The sequence below is a fragment of the Bombyx mori genome, chromosome 10, assembly GCF_030269925.1.
Source record: "Bombyx mori chromosome 10, ASM3026992v2".
NCBI lineage: Eukaryota > Metazoa > Arthropoda > Insecta > Lepidoptera > Bombycidae > Bombyx > Bombyx mori.
Genome location: NC_085116.1, coordinates 10,217,111 through 10,238,077, shown reverse-complemented (window position 1 = coordinate 10,238,077; position 20,967 = coordinate 10,217,111). Strand labels below are relative to the sequence as shown.

General features: G+C 37.1%; 1 protein-coding gene and 1 long non-coding RNA gene across 4 annotated transcripts; one reads left to right on the top strand and one right to left on the bottom strand.

The window, feature by feature from the left end:
• Positions 1–809: 809 nt before the first annotated feature.
• On the bottom strand, positions 810–1,449 carry LOC134199585 (uncharacterized). Its single transcript, XR_009974140.1, has 2 exons — positions 1,395–1,449; positions 810–1,156 (listed from the first exon to the last, which is right to left on the bottom strand). It is a non-coding gene; the product is annotated as an uncharacterized LOC134199585 (long non-coding RNA).
• An 825-nt stretch (positions 1,450–2,274) lies between these two features.
• LOC101739947 (peflin) lies at positions 2,275–17,034 on the top strand. Of its 3 annotated transcripts, XM_062670620.1 has the most exons (5): positions 2,275–2,555; positions 5,133–5,163; positions 15,709–15,943; positions 16,026–16,169; positions 16,264–17,034. In XM_062670620.1, exons 2-5 carry the CDS (start codon positions 5,152–5,154, stop codon positions 16,485–16,487), a joined length of 615 nt encoding a protein of 204 aa, XP_062526604.1. In that variant the 5' UTR covers positions 2,275–2,555; positions 5,133–5,151; the 3' UTR covers positions 16,488–17,034. The 3 variants fall into 3 exon arrangements, with proteins under 3 accessions (XP_062526604.1, XP_062526603.1, XP_037869180.1); XM_038013252.2 differs by lacking the exon at positions 5,133–5,163 and having other exon boundaries at positions 2,285–2,555; XM_062670619.1 differs by lacking the exons at positions 15,709–15,943; positions 16,026–16,169; positions 16,264–17,034 and having other exon boundaries at positions 2,284–2,555; positions 5,133–15,259.
• Positions 17,035–20,967: the final 3,933 nt, after the last annotated feature.

Here is a 20,967-nt window from a genome sequence, read left to right as displayed (position 1 = left end):
TAATATTTCCGTTGGTTTTGTAGTTAGTGACTTTAACTTCCACACCTCAATTCCCAGGTTCCATAATATGCCATGGGGCCTATTCAAAATCAGATATCATCTTTGTGAGAAAATCATAGTTTGGAACTGTGAACTCTGTTTTTTATGACACAGATAGATGAACGAGGCCTCGGCCCAGCTAATATTAAACGGATACTGGAACTCGTAAACATTAAAACATGAATATCAAGCCCCCGCATTTTTGTTTTTTTGCTAGCTAATCGCTGGTAGCTTATGGGGCTATTTCAACTACGCGCGATTTAGTTGGTGAGCTCACGGTACAAAACTTGCTAACACCAGCAGTGCTTCGTTGAATCTGTTACCAGATCAGAATCGCGACCCATTGAGAAGGTTCGATGTGACACTGGTGGTGTTTATGGGAAACTAAGAGCACCGAAAGTGTATTGGGTGAATCCGATAAGATGTGTTTAAGATAACGGCTACTTTTCGTTGCCCCGGCGTCGTCTGTGTCGGTTAGTAAGTACATAGCTCGTGGCCCACGATGAGAGAGCTATCGTATCGTAATTCGAACCAGTGACATAACCAGATCGGAGAAAGACCCTTGATAAGCCACGTGTGTAAAAAATACATATAAAGGACATAGCACTCAGGAAATACCAAAGAGAAAGGAATTCATTTCATTGTTGCATGGTTTAGACAAGAATCATCTCTGGAAACACATATTCCCGTAGTACCGAAAAACGGGGTGATTAGGGATTGAGAGGTGAATGGAGAAAAAACCAGGAAAATCTTTCGACGCTCAATATTAGTTTTATTATTATTATTATTATTAATTCTTTATTTCAGTTTTGTTTTTTAAAACCATAACATTTTGTTAGTAGTAATTACTTATATCTATGTTAGTGACTTAAAAAATCTAACACATAACTCTCATTATATATATACATTTTATACCATTACATTTTTTATTTTATTTTTTTCTCCTTCCAAGTGCCTACTGCAAAGGCTATTGATCAGCAGTCCCTCGATCTTGCTCGATATGATTCTCAAAAGACTGTTGCCACTGTCACGAACTCGACGCAATAACGATGCACTTCTCTTCCGCATTATTGCAAAGAAGTCATCGGTGTGAGATGTCGCAAACATTGTGGATGCACTACAAAAGCGCGGCAGTGACAACATCATCCTAAACGCATTATTATATTGAACGCGTAGGGCATTGTAAGCTCTCCGCGTGTATGTGGTCCACAGACTACTGGCGTAAAAATTCTGGCAATAAGCTTTAAAAATTGTAAGTTTGACATAGCTATCGCAACCAGTAAATCTGCGGGCCAGCATATTGCATCTTACTATCAACGCCCTACGCTCCCTATCTATATCACAATCATCCGTACCATCCTCTGTTACCCAGTGACCGAGGTACTTGAAGCGCTTGACTTGTGTAAGCGTTATATATTCGTTGCAAAATCTTCCATTTTTTGTAGTCTAATATGTAAAATGTTGTAAGTTCACAAAGCAACTCTGAATAAGCATGATAATAGCTGCTAACTTTAAAAAAATCATATTTCCGGGTAAATAAGGATATCCCCTATTTTTGCTTTTTTTGTTTAAACTGGAATGCTAATTACATAGTTTTAAATTGGATAACAAAGATACCCCCAAAACTCAATAATTTTGATCCTGATATAGCATTATATACATCAACAACTACCTTGTTCATCAAGTAGGAACTTGTCCCTAATCACCCCGTCTTACCGGTACCATGTTATTATTATTTTCTTCATTGATTTGTGCGTTAGACAAGCAAAAATAACGTAGCACATACTGGGCTGTAACAAAATCCGCTGAAACAAAATCAAAACCATGTAGGCTATGTGAAAAATAGAATAAAACAAATTTTGGTAAAATTTTATGAAATACAAATTTCAGAACAGACGGAAACGGAAAATATAATTTATTGGCGTGCGATAAAACAGCACAGTAAGTGTTGGAGGAAAATAAATTAACTCACCTTCAGTAAAATGATAAGATTTTAGTGAATGTTTAATGCACTCTTTGGGAGTATCTGAGAATCCACGTTCACCGATTTTGTTTCATTTTTCCAATGTAACCATAACTACATTGATAAGCACTAAGAAACGCTAAGCACCATATGTACTACACATCATTAAAATAAAATTAAAACATAAAACATAATTTCAAATAACTTGAATCCTCGCGTTCCCGCCAAAAATTTGTATCATAATCATTTAGACACATAGATGTCATACGTCAGACGTCAAAACTGAATCATAAAAATAAGGTAACTTTCGACTTCGAGTTCATGAGTAGATTGATTTAAAATTTTTAGAAAATAATTTTGTTGTGCACCAAAAGTACTAAAGCTTAAACTTTTCTTTAAGGCTGCAACAAAATACATTTGTCGTTACTATACCGCCGTCCACTAATAAGATCTGTATCTAAACTGTCTAATTTAAAAACATTCCATAAAAATAAGTACAAATTCTTCAATAGCAGTTAATTAATAGACACGGAAGCATTGTTGCAACATAGACGTGAGTATTACTGAAATAATAACTACAATTTTAAACTTCTTATAATATTAAAAGTGATACTTATAATGTTTTAATTATACACATCCTTACATGATGACTTTATTTTCATACAATATACAGTAGCCTGTTGCAGCAAAACTATTTTATAATATGCAAATCTCAACTAAAACGCTTCATTTTGATTTTTTTACTGTAATATGTATGGCAATGGAGCAGGACTATAAAATTGGAATACTGATATAAGGTCAAAAATAAAATTGGATCCATGAAAAGAAAAGTTACAGATTTACTTCTTAGAGTTGGATTGTATTTCGCTCCTTTAGATTTATTTATTGCTTATTTGGGTGGACAAGCTCACGGTCCACCTGGTGTGTTTATGGTTACTGTTGCTCATGGACTTCAACAATGCGTGGGCAGAGCCAAGCTCTAGCCTACCGTTAATAATTAAATACCGATTAAATTTTAGTGGTTATTCTGTTTGGGCCGTGTGGCTCACCATTGACCACACGACAGGCTTGTGTTGGCCAAGTATACAAAATGTGATTTTAATAAAAAATAATGATTTTGATCAGGGTTTTTGACTATTTAGAATAATATAAGCCAATTAAATATAATAAGTAAAATTGATGGCAAACACAAATCGGTGTCACATTAAGAAACTATAGCGGTGGTCACCGGTGACCATTATGGTGTTCAATGTGTTAATATATAATTTTGCCATATTGATTATTATAAGGATAGTATGTAGTAGCTGGGGCATCTTGTGAGCCTTCATGAATAAATACCACTCCTCTGCCTATTTCTACAAACAGTACTGTAGTTTGAAGTATGAGTGATATCATTTTACAATTGAGACTTAAACTTCATGTTTCAAGGTGAACAGTGGCATTCACATTCTGATGTATATTGGATCCAGTAACCACTTTAAAAAAACCAGTGCAATAAATAAAAGTGAATTTGAAAAAAAAAAAACACATTTTTTTATTGCTTGGAGTAGAATTTTTTATTGCTTGCTTATTGGGTGGACGAGCTCACAGCCCACCTGGTGCTAAGTGGTTACTGGAGCCGAGTGGAGGCTATAGACATCTACCACGTAACTGTGCCATCCACCTTGAGATATAAGTGTGGCGGGTAGCCATCATACAACGCAAGATAATTGACAGATGCCTGAATCTCGCTTACGACATTTTCAAGATAAAGCGCATATATACAAGTTCCGAACAACAACATTCGGACCGTCGGTCTACCGAGCAATATCATCCGCTCTGTCGCTTCTAAGGTCTCAAGTATAGTTAGAACGGCTGCCCCACCCTTCAAACCGAAACACATTACTTGACGGCAAAAATAGGCAGGGCGGTGGTACCCGCGCGGATTTACAAGAGATCTTACCACCAGTGATAAAATTGAATATGGTCACTGAAATTTTTCAGCAAGGTATCATTATCATGTTAGTACCTCCTAAGATTACACTACCTTAGTTGTTGTTAGTTTAGCTTCTGTAGGCTTGCTTTTGTTGCTTTTCGTGAATAATAAGATTTTGTCTATATTGGATATACAAAATCTCGTCAAAATAATAATTATTTTTCTTCCTTCCTACCTCAAAATTTAGTTAAGCTTACATTTGAAATCTGCATATGTGTGATTATTTCTTATTCATTTTACGAAACAGGAAGACGACTAGACTGACTATCCATACTTTATTATATTGTAAATGAGAAAGTATGTTTGTTTGTCCTTATTTCACGTCAAAATGAAGCAATCCATTAACATGATTTTTTAAGGTGATTGTATTCGGTCAGGACAGTGACTTAAGCTACCTTTTATTCCAAAATAATCTCATTCCGACGAAGACCTACACTAACACTTGTCTTATACTGCGTGTGCCAAGCCGCGAATAACAGCTAATCTATATAAAAATAATGTATGTGTGTGTGTATGTTCGTCTAAAACTCGAGAAAAGTTAGCCCAATATATGTGAAACTGCACACAACTAAAGGACGACGTAAATGAGAGTGTATGTGTGTATGTATGTTCACCTAAACGTATCTTACGTTTACGGCTTTTATTTGTAATTGTTAACCAGGACAGGTGGGCGAGCAAAGGCTCAGCCAAGAGGGGTGGGATTTGCTAACAGCTACCAGAGCGCCTCCGAAGGAGACCTAACAGCTCAAGAGTAGCTGCTTCGCGAATGAATCTACTACCGGATCGGAATCGCGACCCGCTGAGAAGATCCGGCGATCAGGTTGCACGTCGAACTGTTTGTCGAGTTCGACGAGTACGATTACCGCGGTCCCTAAGCCTGCTCCTAGTATTAGAGCTGAAGGCGTCTAATGCAAAGGTTATTGGATCTGATGGATCCGTAAGAACGTGTCGTGAAATGATCTGGTTGGACGACTGATAGCTATTTGTTTTTATTCATTGCCTATCTCAACTTACATTGATTACAAGTTTAAGCAGGTTCAAATTATTAGGGTATTTTTTTATTTAGTAAAACAATAGTTAGAAGCATAAAGTACCTTTATAAATATAATTTAAAACAGCCAAAATTATAATAATGAACAACTGAAACTTTTACAGATTTAGCGAGACACTACAAATGGCCTACAATGTAAGTACGCTTTCTGAAACTATTAAAATTTCCTTAAAAATCTGTCCATATCTGTCTAATAGAAAATAGCCTACTTCTTAATTACCGCTGAACATATTAATTTATGATGAATGTTTAGTATTAATTTGGGATAAATCTTTCATTTAAGTAGATTTTCCGCAGTTTCATAAATTAGGTTAAATACCACGATTTTCACCTATTAGTCTGTCTTACCATCAATTAACCTTTAAATATGGAACATGCCAAACAGACCTATCACTCGCAAACCTCCAACTACCGAAAATAGGAAGGAAGTTAGTACGCCCAATTCACAGTCTTAAAAAACGTTTATCAGTCAATCAACCCATGGACGCCGTACGCAGCTAAACTGTAAATTATAATTACCTTTATTCTTGCCTAGCTATCTGCCAGTAGGTTCTACGGACTATTCAAGCTCACGGGGTTCAGCCTGAATGGATTTTATTCGTTAGTCTAGTGCATAATGTAATATATTAATAACTGGCCTGGCCATAAATACTGTTACATATTTTTTTTTACTTTTTAATTATTTTGAGTATGTATGGAACACGCATATTATTTTAAAAACTTCTTTCGATTTTACGCCATATCACCTACGAATAAATAGACTTATAATTTATTCGTAGCATATCACAAATTTTTCGTGTTCATTATCAAATTACCATATGGAATGGAGTGTTGTGCCTTGAACAAAGTGGGTATGGAGCCATCGGTCATATTCCAGACACTTCAAAAGCTTGGTATCAGCCGTATGTTCGTATATCGTACTATCAACAGATACAACAACACTTCCTCTGCCGAAGACCAGAAATGATAGGGGCAGCCGCGTGATGCTAGAACTACAAAGGTTGTTAATGCTGTTAAAGCCAGAATTGGTCGAAACCCCATTAGGAAGCAAAAAATCTTATCGCGAGAAATGAAGATTCCCGCTAGGACTCTGTCGCGTGTTACAAAACAAGACCTGAAGCTCGGTGCTTATCGTCGGATATGCCTTAAATAATTCTTTACAATTAAAGAGAGTGGATCGATCAAAACGCCTTCTATCGCGATACGCAGGCGAAAGGCAAAGAAGTATCCTCTTTACTGATGAAAAAAATTTCACGATTGAAGAACACTACAATAAGCAAAATGATAACGTGCTCACAGTTCTAAAGAAGCTGCTTGGTCGGAAAGGTACAAAGTGGTCAACATCCTGCGTCAATGATGATTTGGTGGGGCGTGTCTTATCAAGGATTCACAAAACTAATTTTTTGTGAAAAAGAAGTGAAAACTTCAGCCAAAGTGTATCAAGATACCGTCTTGGATCATGTTGCGAAACCTCTCAGCAATACACTTTTTAAAAATATACCGTGGACTTTCCAGCAGGGCTCTGCACATAGTCACAAGGCACGAACTACCCAAACCTGCCTAGAAACCAATATTCCCGTTTTATAAGAGCTGAAGACTAGCCTTCGTCTAGCACAGACCTCAGACCTCAAACTTCAGATTATGGTCAGTTTTAGGGGCCATGGCCTGCTCTAAACGATTCGCTTAAAAAATCATTGGAGCAAACAGTGGCGAAATTTCCCTTGGAAACAGTGTGTACATTCGTGTATTCGTGGTCAAACAGGCCTGTAGAAAGGTCAAAGGTGGCTATTTAGTATAGAATATTTTTTTGTTTATTGCTGAGACCTTAATAAATATGTAGGTATAAAAGGAGATTGCCCATTTTTCTATGAGCCGCCGTTGCGCTTTTTTTTTTTGTATGATAGCATAAATTCTATATAAGAGAAGGGAAATATCGTACTTTCAATGAAAATAAAAATTATCCATTTCTTTTTTGGGGTTTTTTGTTGTTCTTTGAGTTTTGTTTGTTTTGTAACAAACCTTCTACCAAAAAACAACCACTCCTTACAACGATTATGATTTGAATTCTCATATGACAACAGAAAATAATTATTAAATTTTAGATTAGAAAATAATTATTTAATTATTAAATTAGTCCCGGGGGGAGAGTGTAAACGCTTCTCTTCCCCCCTTTGCCTTTTCATAAGTTCTGTCTCATGCGAGGTTTGGAAGTTGTTTGTTGAGCGACAGGAGGTTTTAGTCAGTTCGACTCTGACATGCCCATGCGCCCGCTGGGGATGGAGGGTGGCAGAACGGCGATTTCCTCCTGACCAAAAAAAAACCAGTACAGATTCCTTAAATACTCAACCTTTTTCAGTTTTTTTCTTTGTCGGTTTTGAATGTTTAACAACAAGAAATGGGATTGTGTCATTGGGATTGGGATTGTTCTTTAGTAATTTTTTATTTATCTAAGTCGCTACTGCAACGAGCCACTATAATTTTATCCATATAACGACAGACCGAATTTACAACTCCGGATAATTTAATAGCGTCCCTTAAAAATGCAGTATAATCGAAAGCAAGTAAACCGTAACTTGTAACCGTTCTAATTTTGAAAAAAACATTAAAAAAATGATCAAAATGCAACGCATAACGGCTATTGCGCTTGCTATTTTTTGCGCAAAGATTATGAATGTGATAAAAGGGGTTTTTGTTTTCGTAAATAGCTCAATAGAAACAAAAGATGACGAAATCACTGAGAGACTGTGTGCCCAAAAGCGAAAGACTGTAATTACTTACGCTGGAATATAATCACGTATTAAACGAATCGTCTTATAATAAAGATTATAGAATACCATGGAAATGCACAAGCTACCGCTCGATACATAAAGTGAACCACCCATCTCGAGAAATACAATAATTGAACACAAGTAGGGACCAACGAAATGAAACGAATGACAAAATACTGAACTGTACATAACTATTAAATTCTTTCCCAAGGGTCGAAGTATCGGGAACTTTTGGTAGGCAGCGACTTGGCTCTGCCCCTGGCATTGCTGAAGTCCATGAGCGACGGTAACCACTCACCATCAGGCGGGCCGTATGCTCGTCTATCTCAAGCAATAAATAATAAAAAAGTGTTCATTCCCGAAAACAAAAACATTTGGTACGCAACGCAATCAAAATGTAATTGTAAATAAATGTAATTAACTCTCTACGTTTTTATAAAATACTAGCTGACCCGGCAAACGTTGTGTTGCCTTAAATAAGATTTCTAGGGAAATTCTACTGTAGAAAAAAATACCTCATTTAACCACATAATACCTCATTATAACCAAAAAAAATAATCCAAAAAATTAAAATAAAAAATAAATGTTTCGGGTGGACAACCCTTATCACATAGGGGTATGAAAAATAGATAGTAGCCGATTCTCAGACCTACTGAACATACTATTGATACACAAATAAAACAAAAAAAAACACGGCTGAAAAATGTATAGTATTGTATAGCTCTCAAATATATTAAGTGCATAATCTATGATATATAGTGAGTAAGTAAGACAGGAGGCCGGCTTCGTCCTCATCCCTACTACGTGATTTTTGCTGGATGAGTGGTGACACCTGGCGGGGATAACTGATCGATTGAAAGTTGACCAGTAGTCGACCGGCGAGGGCGGGAGATCAAATTGAATTTAAAAAAAATCATAATTAAACGGACTTGAAATTATAAACTCTCAGAGTTTCTTCAAGTTTATTAGTTTCTTCAATTTAGTATTTAAGAAACTTCGAAAATCGGTCGAGCCGTTTCGGAGGAGTTCAATCACGCACCCCGTGACACGAGAATTTTATATATTAGATATAGATACTTATGTACAATTAAAAATCAAACAACAGTAGTAAAAAAAAATGAAATTTATTTTAAAAAAGTAATTATCCACAAAAGGCATATTATAATGTTTAGAAATATATTTTTTTATTGCTTAGATGAGTTCACAGCCCTTACTGGAACCCATAGACATCTACGATGTAAATGCGCCACCCACCTTGAGATGTAAGTTCTAAGGTCTCAGTATAGTTACAACGGCTGCCCCACCCTTCAAACCGAAACGCATTACTGCTTTACGGCAGAAATAGGCAGGGTGGCGGTGCCTACCCGTGCGGACTAGTGCTACACTTACTTATCATTGTGTACGTTTAGAATATTAATGAAATTAGAAACGATCCAACTCCACCACTTTGCCGGTGTAAGAATCGCTCGGCTGCTTGTTTTGCCCTTGTTGCCCGCATCAAATTTAATAAATATTTTTTTAATCATTAATATAATTATTATTATTGTTATATACCTACTTGCTAAATGTACTAAGATACACTTTATATGAAACATAGAGTGGATTGACCCAGGTGATTTATCTGAAACTAAAATTGGGATGAAATTGAATGAAATGAAGTGAAATGGGATGAGATGAAAGGAAATAAGGTTCCAGTAAAATCCCCATCATCGTGATCAGTCAAATCATCGACTTTTTGGGAGAACCCGAAAAGCCATGGCTAGCTAGAAGCAAAGCTAAACGTACACCTGAAGAACCACTAGAAACAAAAACAATTTAAACGACAATACAAAAAAAATACAACAATTCACGTTCTTCATCTATTCTATTAGCCCACAGACGTCCACTGCTGAACATAGACATCTTTTAAGCCTTGCCACAAAGTTCGGTCATGAACTCATGACATAAAAAATTAATACGCAGATAGAGAAAAGAAATGATGTGTCGTGCATACACTTATGTTGTAATTATACTTGAGAACTTAGAACTTATATCTCAAGGATGTCTATGGGCACCAGTAACCACTTAACACCAGGTGGGCTGTGAGCTTGTCCACTCATCTAAGCAATAAAAAAAAACTTAATCTAATACATTCGGTTTCTTTTAATCTCAATATAAAATTACCTACAAAGTGTTCATTTTCTATTGTCTAATTTTTCAGTGCTTTCCAATAAATTAATTTAAAAACCTTTAAAACTAGCAACCCTGATCAAAACCACAAAGAATATAGAACTGCGGCAGCAAAGAAAATGGCTGCTAAGTTTCATGTCGTAACGTTAAAATCGATGCGTTGTTTTTTGAGTGTAACTTCGTTTATGAATCTAAAATGCAAATATTTTATGTCCAACAAATAAGTGAAGTGATCTTTGCGTGGAATTCTCTAATTAGTTTACCTACGGCTTGAATTATGTAAGCAGGAACCGTTAAACAACGATAGCATCGACGAAAATGGGAGACTCTCGATTGTTATTGTTTATAACAATGAGCTTGTTCCTTAGTTCATCGACTCTGGGGGAAATTTACTTTTGCCCATTAGAATGCGCCTGTCTGCATTTATATGTCGATTGTTCAAAGAAGAATTTGGTGTCTGTGCCAAAAATTCCTGAGTGGGCGGAGCAATTGGACCTCAGTCATAATAAACTAAATAATGTCACGAATGAATTGAATACGCTATCGAATTTAAAAGTATTAAAACTCGACAAGAATAATATGAACAATATACCGAACCTCCAGTTGGACGAAATACTAGAACTAAACCTCAATAGAAATAACATTGTATCAATAGACACGAATCATTTTCCGGAAAATAGCTCTTTGAAAATATTAAATCTCAACAGTAATCACATAATGACGATACATGAAGGAGCTATTGATAATTTATCCAACTTGGAAGTATTGAAATTAAACAGAAATGAGATTAAATCTCTCCCAAATCATTTATTCAAGTATCAAACAAATTTGAGAATTCTAGAACTGAATCACAATAAATTGCATGTTATCAATGCACTGCTTTTTCAAGGATTATCAAATTTGACTACTTTGAAACTTAGATTTAACAACATAGATAAAATAATGGATGGTGCCTTTTTCGGATTTAAATCAATGAACCTATTGCAATTGGATCATAATAAAATCAGAGGTATATCAAAAGGGTGGATGTATGGCCTTGAATCTTTGACAACATTATCTATGTCCAACAACTTGATATCTAATATTGATCTAGGAAGCTGGGAACTGTGTGCAAATTTAGAGGTTCTTGATTTATCACACAATCATTTGATAGAAATAGAGGGGCGTACCTTTCAACACCTAATAAACCTTGAAACATTAAATCTTAGTAACAATAATATATCATCTATTTCACAAGAGTCCTTCAGTTATATGGCTCATCTTAAAGCACTTTATTTGAATAACAACAAAATTTCTTGGACTGTAGAAGACATGTCTGGGCCTTTCTCAAAATTACAAAATTTACACTTCTTTAACTTAGCAAGTAATCATATAAAGTCTATAAACTCCAGGGCATTTGATGGTCTTTCCAATCTATTGGAGTTAAATTTGGCTGGAAATAACATAACATCTATTCAGCAGCATGCATTTAATTCTATGACAAACCTGAAAAAACTACACATGAACTCGTCATCGCTACTCTGTGACTGTAATTTGTTATGGATTGTTAAATGGATAAAAGAAAAAGCTGAGCAAAAATTTATCACTGCTACTTGTGCATACCCCTCTGAAGTCAGAGGTGTGTCAATTACAAAACTGAAAGAGGAAAACTGTGGAGATTCGCCAAAACCAAAAATTGTAGAGCATCCTAAAACACAGCTTGCAATTAAAGGGCGTTCTGCTAGTCTAGTTTGTTCTGCAACAGCAAATCCATTTAATAATATGTCATTCCTGTGGAGGAAAAATAATGGGAATGTCAGCAATCCCACTGTATATGCAAATGTGACATTATCACAGAGTGGTCAACCTCGTGCAACATCTACCCTAATTATACCTAACATCTCACAAGGAGATTCTGGTAAATACCAATGTGTTGTAACAAATAATTTTGGAACTACATATTCTTCAAAAGCAAAAATGAATATTGTCACATTCCCTAGGTTTATAAAAACACCAACAAATGTGACTGTTAAAACTGGTGAAACTGTCACACTGAACTGTGCAGCTACTGGAGACCCTACTCCAGAGATATCATGGAAAAAAGATGGGGGGAATGACTTCCCTGCAGCTAGAGAAAGAAGAATGAATGTTATGCCGGATGATCATTTATTTTTTATTGTTAATGTAAAGACAACAGATATTGGTGTTTACAGTTGCGCTGCAAAAAATCCTGCCGGCACTATTGTGGCTAATGCTACATTGACAGTATTACAAGAACCTTCATTTGCTAAGGTAATGGAAAACAAAGAAGTCATCAGTGGAGACTCAGTTGTTTTACAATGTATGATTTCGGGATCACCTAAGCCAGTTTTGAAATGGCTAAAAGATGATACTCCAGTTGTCCCTGGCGAAAGACATTTCTTAGTTAATGATGACCAACTATTGATCATAACAGGAGTACAATCTGACGATGCTGGTAAATATGATTGTGAGATCACAAATGAACTGGGAACTAAGAAACATATGACTCAGCTACAAGTATTGCCACCTGTAGCAATTATGGTTAATGAGGAAGATATGACTGGCATCATAATTATAACTGTAGTGTGTTGTGCTGTTGGAACTTCAATAATATGGGTAGTAATTATATATCATACCCGTAGGCGTATGGCAACTGCAGTGCGTATTCCTACAGAAAGTTTGAAAAGAACACATATAGTGCACAGTGACAGTGATTCTCCACAAATGTTTTCAGACAATGTTTCAGAACATTCATCATGTAAGGATAGTGGGACTGGTGATTCTGCTAAACAAACGAGCTTTGATGGTGTTCCTATGGAAAGGATTGAACAAGTACACTTTGAGCCTCCTGCCACCAACCGGAGCTATTCTCCTGTGCCTGAGGCTCATAAACTTCTTCCATCTTCCTTTAAACCATCAATTCAAGTATGCGTTAACACGTCTGTAACGCCAGCTACTTATAGTTTTTCTAGTCAGAGTAGTAATGTTTAGATAAGTAAATATTTATAGACAGCATGGCAGATAGTGATGAACAATCAATGCACTTTCACTAATTAACTATGGGGTCAATAAAAAAAAAACTACTCTTTTTAAACGCACAAAAAACTGGGTGTAATTTTAAAAGGCAAATTGAATCTACTCAAGATAATTGATATTTTGTATAATAGTAATGGTAAAATAAAAATTGTATTTAGATAATTTAAACCAATAATTAGTGAAAATGCACTGACAACAGGCATGCGTAATGTTTGAGAATTTGATTGCTTAGTACAAAACAAACTTGCCAGTATTGGTTTTCATAAATAAGACTGAAGGTCATTTAATTCTTAAGTGCATACTATAGAAACTATTATATTATTTAAAAATGATGAATGAGCATTGTTTGTGTTAATATTTTTTTTAGTAGTAATTATATAATTATTTTTTTTATTAATTCATAAATACCTGATGTATTTCTGTTCACAAATGAACAATCCCAAAAACTTTGTATAGTTGTTCAGGGGGCCTAGCCAAAGTACAATTTATTAGTGTTAATGCTAAAGTAGACAAAAAATAAAGATTGAGAGAAGTCTAAAATATCATGCTAGTAAATGGCACTTTTTCTAGGTCTTCTGCATGAACAAAAGTAAAGCTAAAGTAAACCAACTCCAATATTTGCAATGCCATTGAAACTGAAAGATTTATTTTAATAGAAGGATACCTATATTGATTATGTTGGAACAATAAGTAACGATTAAATTTTATAATAAAAGCAAATGCAAAAGTTATAATCCAACAAAAAAAAAACTGTTTTCACTAGTGGGTATTAATTAGACTACATTAAGAACCAATAACCAGCTTGCCTTACTGTGTAGACTGAATAAAAGTTATTTTTTTTTCAGTAAGTCATGTGACATTTAAAGGAAAGTAGAATAATATGGCAACAATTATAAACATTCTTTCACTCTAATTTCTTACAAAAATATTACATTGACTATTTAGGTTTATTAAATGAGAAAATGTGACTTTAAGTCTGTGGTTTCGATTTGAGAAATCAACATTTGTTGTCAATGTATTCCATTTTTTAAAACTTCTATTTACTGTCATATTATTAATATTAAGTACTAAAAGTTGATAGGTGATAAGACAAGTATACAAAATGAAAACCTATGAAGTTGGCAACTTAAAATAATATTGAATACTGATGTCACAACAAGCTATCTCAATACAAAAATATATAAAATCATAAATCATCCTTGCTGTGCTTGGTGTTTACTACTGTAAATATTATATGTGTAATATTAATGTGCTTTGGTTAAAAATATTAGTGTATTTTGATTGTTTCATTAAATAGCATATAAATAAAAAATTACAGTTTTCAAAATAAATGTAAACCCATGCTCGAAAGCTCTTTTGGTATCAAATAATATGCTACATTCTTATTATTATAACTTAATTACAAATTTATATGTAAATATAATATTTACATATAAATATTATATTTACATGTAAATCAAAAATATGTTAATGATACAGCTGACATATACACAGATAACTGTCTGTACCACAATCAATCCTACACAAATAATACCACCTTACTTAGCTTTGTTAATTAAACAAAAACAGTAATATATAAATTAATTCAAAGTAGACAAATGCACAGTAAATGCAAAACTCAAAGTATTATACTTTTATTTGTACATATTATTATATAAATGATTGGCAGCTAATTAGTGTATTATGCACTATGTACTATGTACCTGTACTACAAACTGCTACTTATTTTTTAATTGTTATAAGTTTGTTTTGTAGTTAATTTTCTGGATAAGTATTCTGTAACATTGTAACATTTTTTGTCTTTTAAATGTTTTGAAGATTCTATTTGAAAATTTATTAAGTAACATGCATACTCCTGGAAGCTGATAAATATTTATCATGTATTAATGTTACGAAAATTGTTAAAATTGGAAAAAAAGATGTTGATTTGTTTTTGTTAATTAATATTTTGTCATTTCATGCAAATAAATTTAAGCTTCCCCATCAAATCAAAAATTAGTATAATAGATCCAGAACATTTTTAAACTCCTTCCAGTGCTCCTGAATGAACATAAAATTGTAATAGCTTTACTACTTACAACTGAAACGAAAGCTTGAGCTTATGATTAGTGGTCTTTGTGATGTGATGGAGTGATGATTATTGTAAGAATTAATCGCCTTGAATTTTCAAGGTTTTGTATTGTTTACACTTAGGTACTATGTACATATAACAGTAATTATTTATACCGTATAAAATAAATATATTAACGCAATAAAAACGTTTTACTTAAACTTATTCAAACTTAAACATCATCCAATATAATGCTATAAAATCTGTTATTGACGTAACTTCGACCGAAAGAGTTCACTTTTGAAATTATAAGGTGGGACAAATAAAGGAACCTTGCAGAGGTGTGCTTTATGTATGAGAAATTATGGTCGATATTATGTGAAGGGCCGAAAATCGAGCTCGTCTGCACGTATTTGGAAAAGCCTACATCCAGCGATAGACGACTTTCGGCTGTTGATGATGGTAATCGAGTGACAGCAGTTACCTAGTTCTTGATTTTAGGCTAACTAGAAAAATTGTCACGATATTACTGGTGGAACTCTAACAATACGAAGACTTGACGTTGACCGTTTTCTAGTACGCTTTGGTAGCCTTAAAGAATTTACTTTAAATTCACAACTTGATTTGTAATGTGTACAAAAATTTAACTCATTTCAGTCCGGATATCCAGGACAGGCAGCTTACGGTGGAATGCCACCAGGCCAATTAGAAATTGGACATGGACCGTACCCTTCCATTGGAGTTGGGGGTACTATTACGCCCCAAGTACAGCAGTGGTTCCGAGCTGTAGATAAAGATCAATCTGGATTCATTACTTCGACAGAACTAAGATCAGCGTTGGTGAACGCTCAAGGTCAAACTTTTTCCGAAACTGCTTGCAATCTGATGATTGGTAAGACTTCTGCGGCTCTCCCGTTTTCTCTGTCAAATGGATTTAGTCAGTAACTTTTTTCACACTGCTTTTATACCTACAGGTATGTTCGACAAAGACCGCAACGGGCAGATTAATCTCGATGAATTTGATAAGCTTTATACTTACGTGAATCAATGGTTAGCTGTATTCAAAACCTACGATACGGATCAATCTGGTTTCATAGATGAAGGCGAACTTTCTAAAGGTGCCTAAATTACTAGTCTTTTTTATAACGTGAAGTTCATTGATAACCAACAATTTAGAAAAAATATGTAACCTTACCTTCTATCTCGTTTCAGCTCTGACACAAATGGGATTCCGGTTCTCACCAGAGTTTATAAATATTTTAACGAAACGGAGTAACACAAATGATGGAAAAATTTCCGTGGACCAGTTTATTGTGATGTGCGTTCAGATACAACGTTTCACTGAAGCATTTCGAGTACGCGATACCGAACAAAATGGGACGGTTACCATAGCCTTTGAAGACTTCCTTACTATTGCCCTGAGCTGTTCTATTTGAAATTAACTTATATCTTAAACATGTTTATTCATTTAAACGCGAGCTTAAGATATAAGCAGACTATCAAGCATGTAGTTTATAAACAAGAACAAACAAACTTTCAATTCAAAACAAATGAAATAAATAAAAATATTATTTCAAGAATTCACAGCTCTAAGACTAAAAGATTCATAATATAAAGTATTTCCGAGCCCACCAATATTGTCACGACTACTATTAATAAAGATGCTAAATTCTAAACTACTACAAAATAATCGTACTACTAGTTACGTATGTTTTTATTTTTTTACTTTGTTTTAATTGATATTAAAACTTTTAGTTACTTTTATACCAATACTATCTACGTTGGGCATTTACTTGACCACTTACTTACCATCATATTACAGGCCAGCTCGCCTATCAACAAATAATCTCGCCAATGTTTTTGTAATGGGTGTTACACATGCTAACTCAATCTTATTGTAAAAGTTACGAAATGTTTAAGTAATGTTGTATTATGTATTATTATTCGATGTAGGGTCTGGAAATATATCTGCTATATTTATAATTACTGTTTGTTTAATTTTATGTCGGCTAATAAGAATTTTTTGGTCTTTAGTCCAGTGATTCTCAAAATTTTTTTTGTTGCGGCACGTATTTAACGATTCCAAAATTTGGCGGCACACAAAAAAAAAAGATAAAAATTATTTACTTACTACAACACACTGCATAAATAGTTTATCAAAAAATTTTAATATACGAAATAAACTAAAATATATTATACTATAAATTTTTTTTGTAGATTTAAATATATATTCATGTTTAAAATATTTTTCTTTTAAAATGATATAATTTAATAATATTAACATTATTATAAATATTCGCAAAATTTGGCGGCACACAAAAGTGCCGCGGAACAGTGTTTGAGAATCACTGCTTTAGTCCATCCTACTCGGTAATAGGCTTATTACACTTGGCTGAATTCAGACGACTGAATTCAGTCAAATGTAATAGCATTAAGTAAGTCTACTGAATTCAGTAGCAAGGATGGTTTCTGACTGACTAAATCATTTAGAAGCCTAATTAGAAACGCATTTAGGAAGGTGTAATCGCATTTAGTTACTTAATGATTTCAGTCGTCCCATAGCTCTCCGTGCGTAAGGACGTTTTAGTTTGTTTTTTGCTTCCGAATAAAAAGTATTAATTTAGGTCGCCTTTATTTAATGTGCCAAACATTTATAAATAGCGACATGTTTCAGGGATATTTTTCGTCATCAGGGGTTGGGATATTGAAGAACTAAATTTTAAATTTTGATACGAATTTCCTGTTGCAAAATATCTTAATTTTACAACCAATCTTTCTTTTGGACTTATACTATCGTAGGATTAGATATGTAATAATTATATAATAGACTATCGTAGGATAGTATCCAAGGGCGGATCCAGCTTTGGTGCCAGGAGGGGGTCACATAGTCATAGTCAAGTCAAGTACTTCTAATTTAATTTTGATAACAATAGATACAAGTAAAAAGTAGGTTTTTTATTAATGTACGTAAGTACTGTACTTAAAACTTTTATTTATTACTTTTATTCTTTATTGTTCACTTGAAAAACTTAACACATAATAACTTGTACATATTTAAAAGCTTTTATTTTTAAAAGCATTAAAATCAATGTGGTCACGACGATACACTTGATTTCATTGTGTGAATTTATCTAAGATTTTATTAGGTTGGGTTAGAAACCTTATGCTCTTCAATCTCTCTCGTCTAAAAAATATATATAAGTAGGTACATAAGTCACGCAGGACTCTTTCAGTAAGTAGGTACCTTTTTTTTTTTTTAACGCTGGGGAATCCATTTACGGATACCCGGTCGAGGGGGGTAAGAGACCGGGTTATGTCGGACTCCGGCGCCTCCACAGAAGAACAGGGAGAAGAAGAAGACAGGGGTCCTCCTCTTCTCCCAATTCACGCCGGGAGACTACGCCTTGAGAAAGGCGCACGAGGCACTGCACGGCGTCAGCCACCAAGAGCTACCCCGCAAAACCGACTACCGACTAAACCCCATCGAGCCCCACCATTCCGACTCCACGAAACCCACGGTACCACACAGTGCGCGCCGAAGGCTCGCCGTCGCCGGTACCCATCCTGTTAATAGGACGGCACTCCATTCCCGGGAAAATCCCACAGGACGTCGTCTCGGACACACCGTGAGCGGTGCACAGGAGCCACCTTGCGCCGCCTCACCACCGGACCAACAGCCGAGTACCGGGCACCCCCGCACCCGGCACCCGACAGCCCCTACGGGAGATGAACGGGAGCTTCGCGCCCGTGCCGCCCATTCCGCCTTCTTCGCTGAGAAGCCGAAGAGGGATCCCACTCCCTTTCGCGCTCCTCAGCCTCACGGAACGCCATGACCAGGTCGCAAAACCTGGTCATGGCCTCCCAAGAATTCTGGTCCTCTAGCATGCGGGCGATGACAGCCCGCAAGGAGAGGTCTCTCCCCAGCACCGCGATGAGGTCTCGCCGCGAGCGCTCCCAACGCGGGCACCCTTCGAGTGCGTGCTGAGCGTCATCATCCGGATGCCCACACTGGTGGCAACCCGGATGTGGCTCTCTCCTGCAAACCTTCCACAGGTACCTCTCGAAGCAACCATGCCCCGAGAGGACCTGCGTTAGGTGGAAGGAGAGCACGCCGTGTCGTCTATCTAACCATGCCTCCAGCACGGGCACCAGGGCCTCGAGGGTGCGTCGGCGAGTGAGTGAAGTTTGGCCAAGCTCCTCCAGCAACCGCTCCCTCCACTTGGCGTACGCCAGATGACGCGCAGCACGCCTCCACCGACCGACAGCCGAAGGGCCGGGCGTCCGTCCCCGACTCAGGGACTGTGTTCTCCGCCGGTATACCGCAGCTGCTACCTCGGCCTCGAGATCCCAAGGAAGGGAACCGGCGAGGGCGCAGGCGACCTCCCGGGAGATCGTACGGTACCCCCTGATGACCCTCACCGCGAGCACCCGCTGCGCTCGTAGCAGCAAAGCTGCATTGCGCGCAGAGAGTGTGGGCGACCACACGGGAGCGCCGTACAAAGCCATACTGCGCACGAACCCCAGGTACAGACGCCGGACGCCGGCGCTGCAACCACCGACATTGGGGAGAAGACGGGCTAGTGCACCCGCCATCCCCAGCAGCTTCGGGACTAACTCACCAAAGTTGTGGTCGAAGCGCCATCGACTGTCCAGCACAAGGCCCAAATATTTGAGCTTCGGCTGGACAGCGATCGATACTCCGCCAACTATGAAATTCGCTCCCGGAGGAGGTCCCCTCCGGACTGGGTGAAAGCACATCGCTTCGGACTTGCGGAGGGCCACCTCAAGACCTAATCTCCGAATGCGACTAACGACGGTGGAGACCGCCGCCGTCGCAAGGATCGCTGCGGCTCTGTAGTCAGCTCCGCGGGCCGTCACCAGCGTGTCGTCGGCATAGCACACTACGTCGACGCCACGCAGGCTAGCACCGCGCAATACCCAGTCGAAACCGATGTCCCACAGGAGTGGTCCAAGTACCGACCCCTGCGGGACCCCGCACGACACCGCTTTCCGTCCCCACCCCCTCCTCTCGGGGAAGACCACATTTCGCCCTGAGAGGTAATCCTCTATCAGGGTGCGGAGACTAGGGGGGACGCGGTGAAACCGGAGCGATTCCACAATCGTGTTCCAAGGGATCGTGTTGAAGGCGTTGGCGATATCAATCGACACAGCCAATAACACGCTCCCCTCGGAGCACGCACGATCGGAGAGGTGTTGGACGCGCAAGACCGCGTCCATGGTGGAGCGACCTCTCCGGAAACCATATTGGTTAGGAGCCAGGTCAGGCCCAACGCTTTCGAGGTGCTGGACGAGGCGACTGGCGACGATGCGCTCGAGGAGCTTACCAGGCTCGTCCAGCACGACGATTGGGTGGTACCCGCTTGGCTCGTCACGTGGCCGGCCTTCCTTAGGAATAAGGACAAGCCGACCAGTCAGTAAGTAGGTACCTACATATCTACCTATGAGGTACTTTATGAGCATTAACAACAATAACATTTAAGTTAAAACACACACACTGGGATAATGAGAAACTGATTACTTGCCATTTCTTGTAATTAATGAATTTACAGTAACAATTTTTAAGAATACTCATAAAGGTACAATTTTAACACATTAAAGCTAGAAATAAATTTTAGTTTTTTAACTTAGAACTATGTTATGATGTGTTGAAGTTTAGTCGTTCCGATTCCGATTGAGGTTAGGATTCAATTTGAGGTTAGGCCTAGAGCTAGACGTTACGTAGTCGACAAGCGCGCGCGAGTGTGGCGCGGTAAAATTAAAAATTTTCGATGCGTTCGTTCCCAAACAATTGCCACCATACAAAGTTATTTTAATATATTAAATTAATTAAGGAGCAACAATATATTGTGTCCTAAAATCATTATGTTCAATATGCGGTCCACCTAGGTCCTGGAA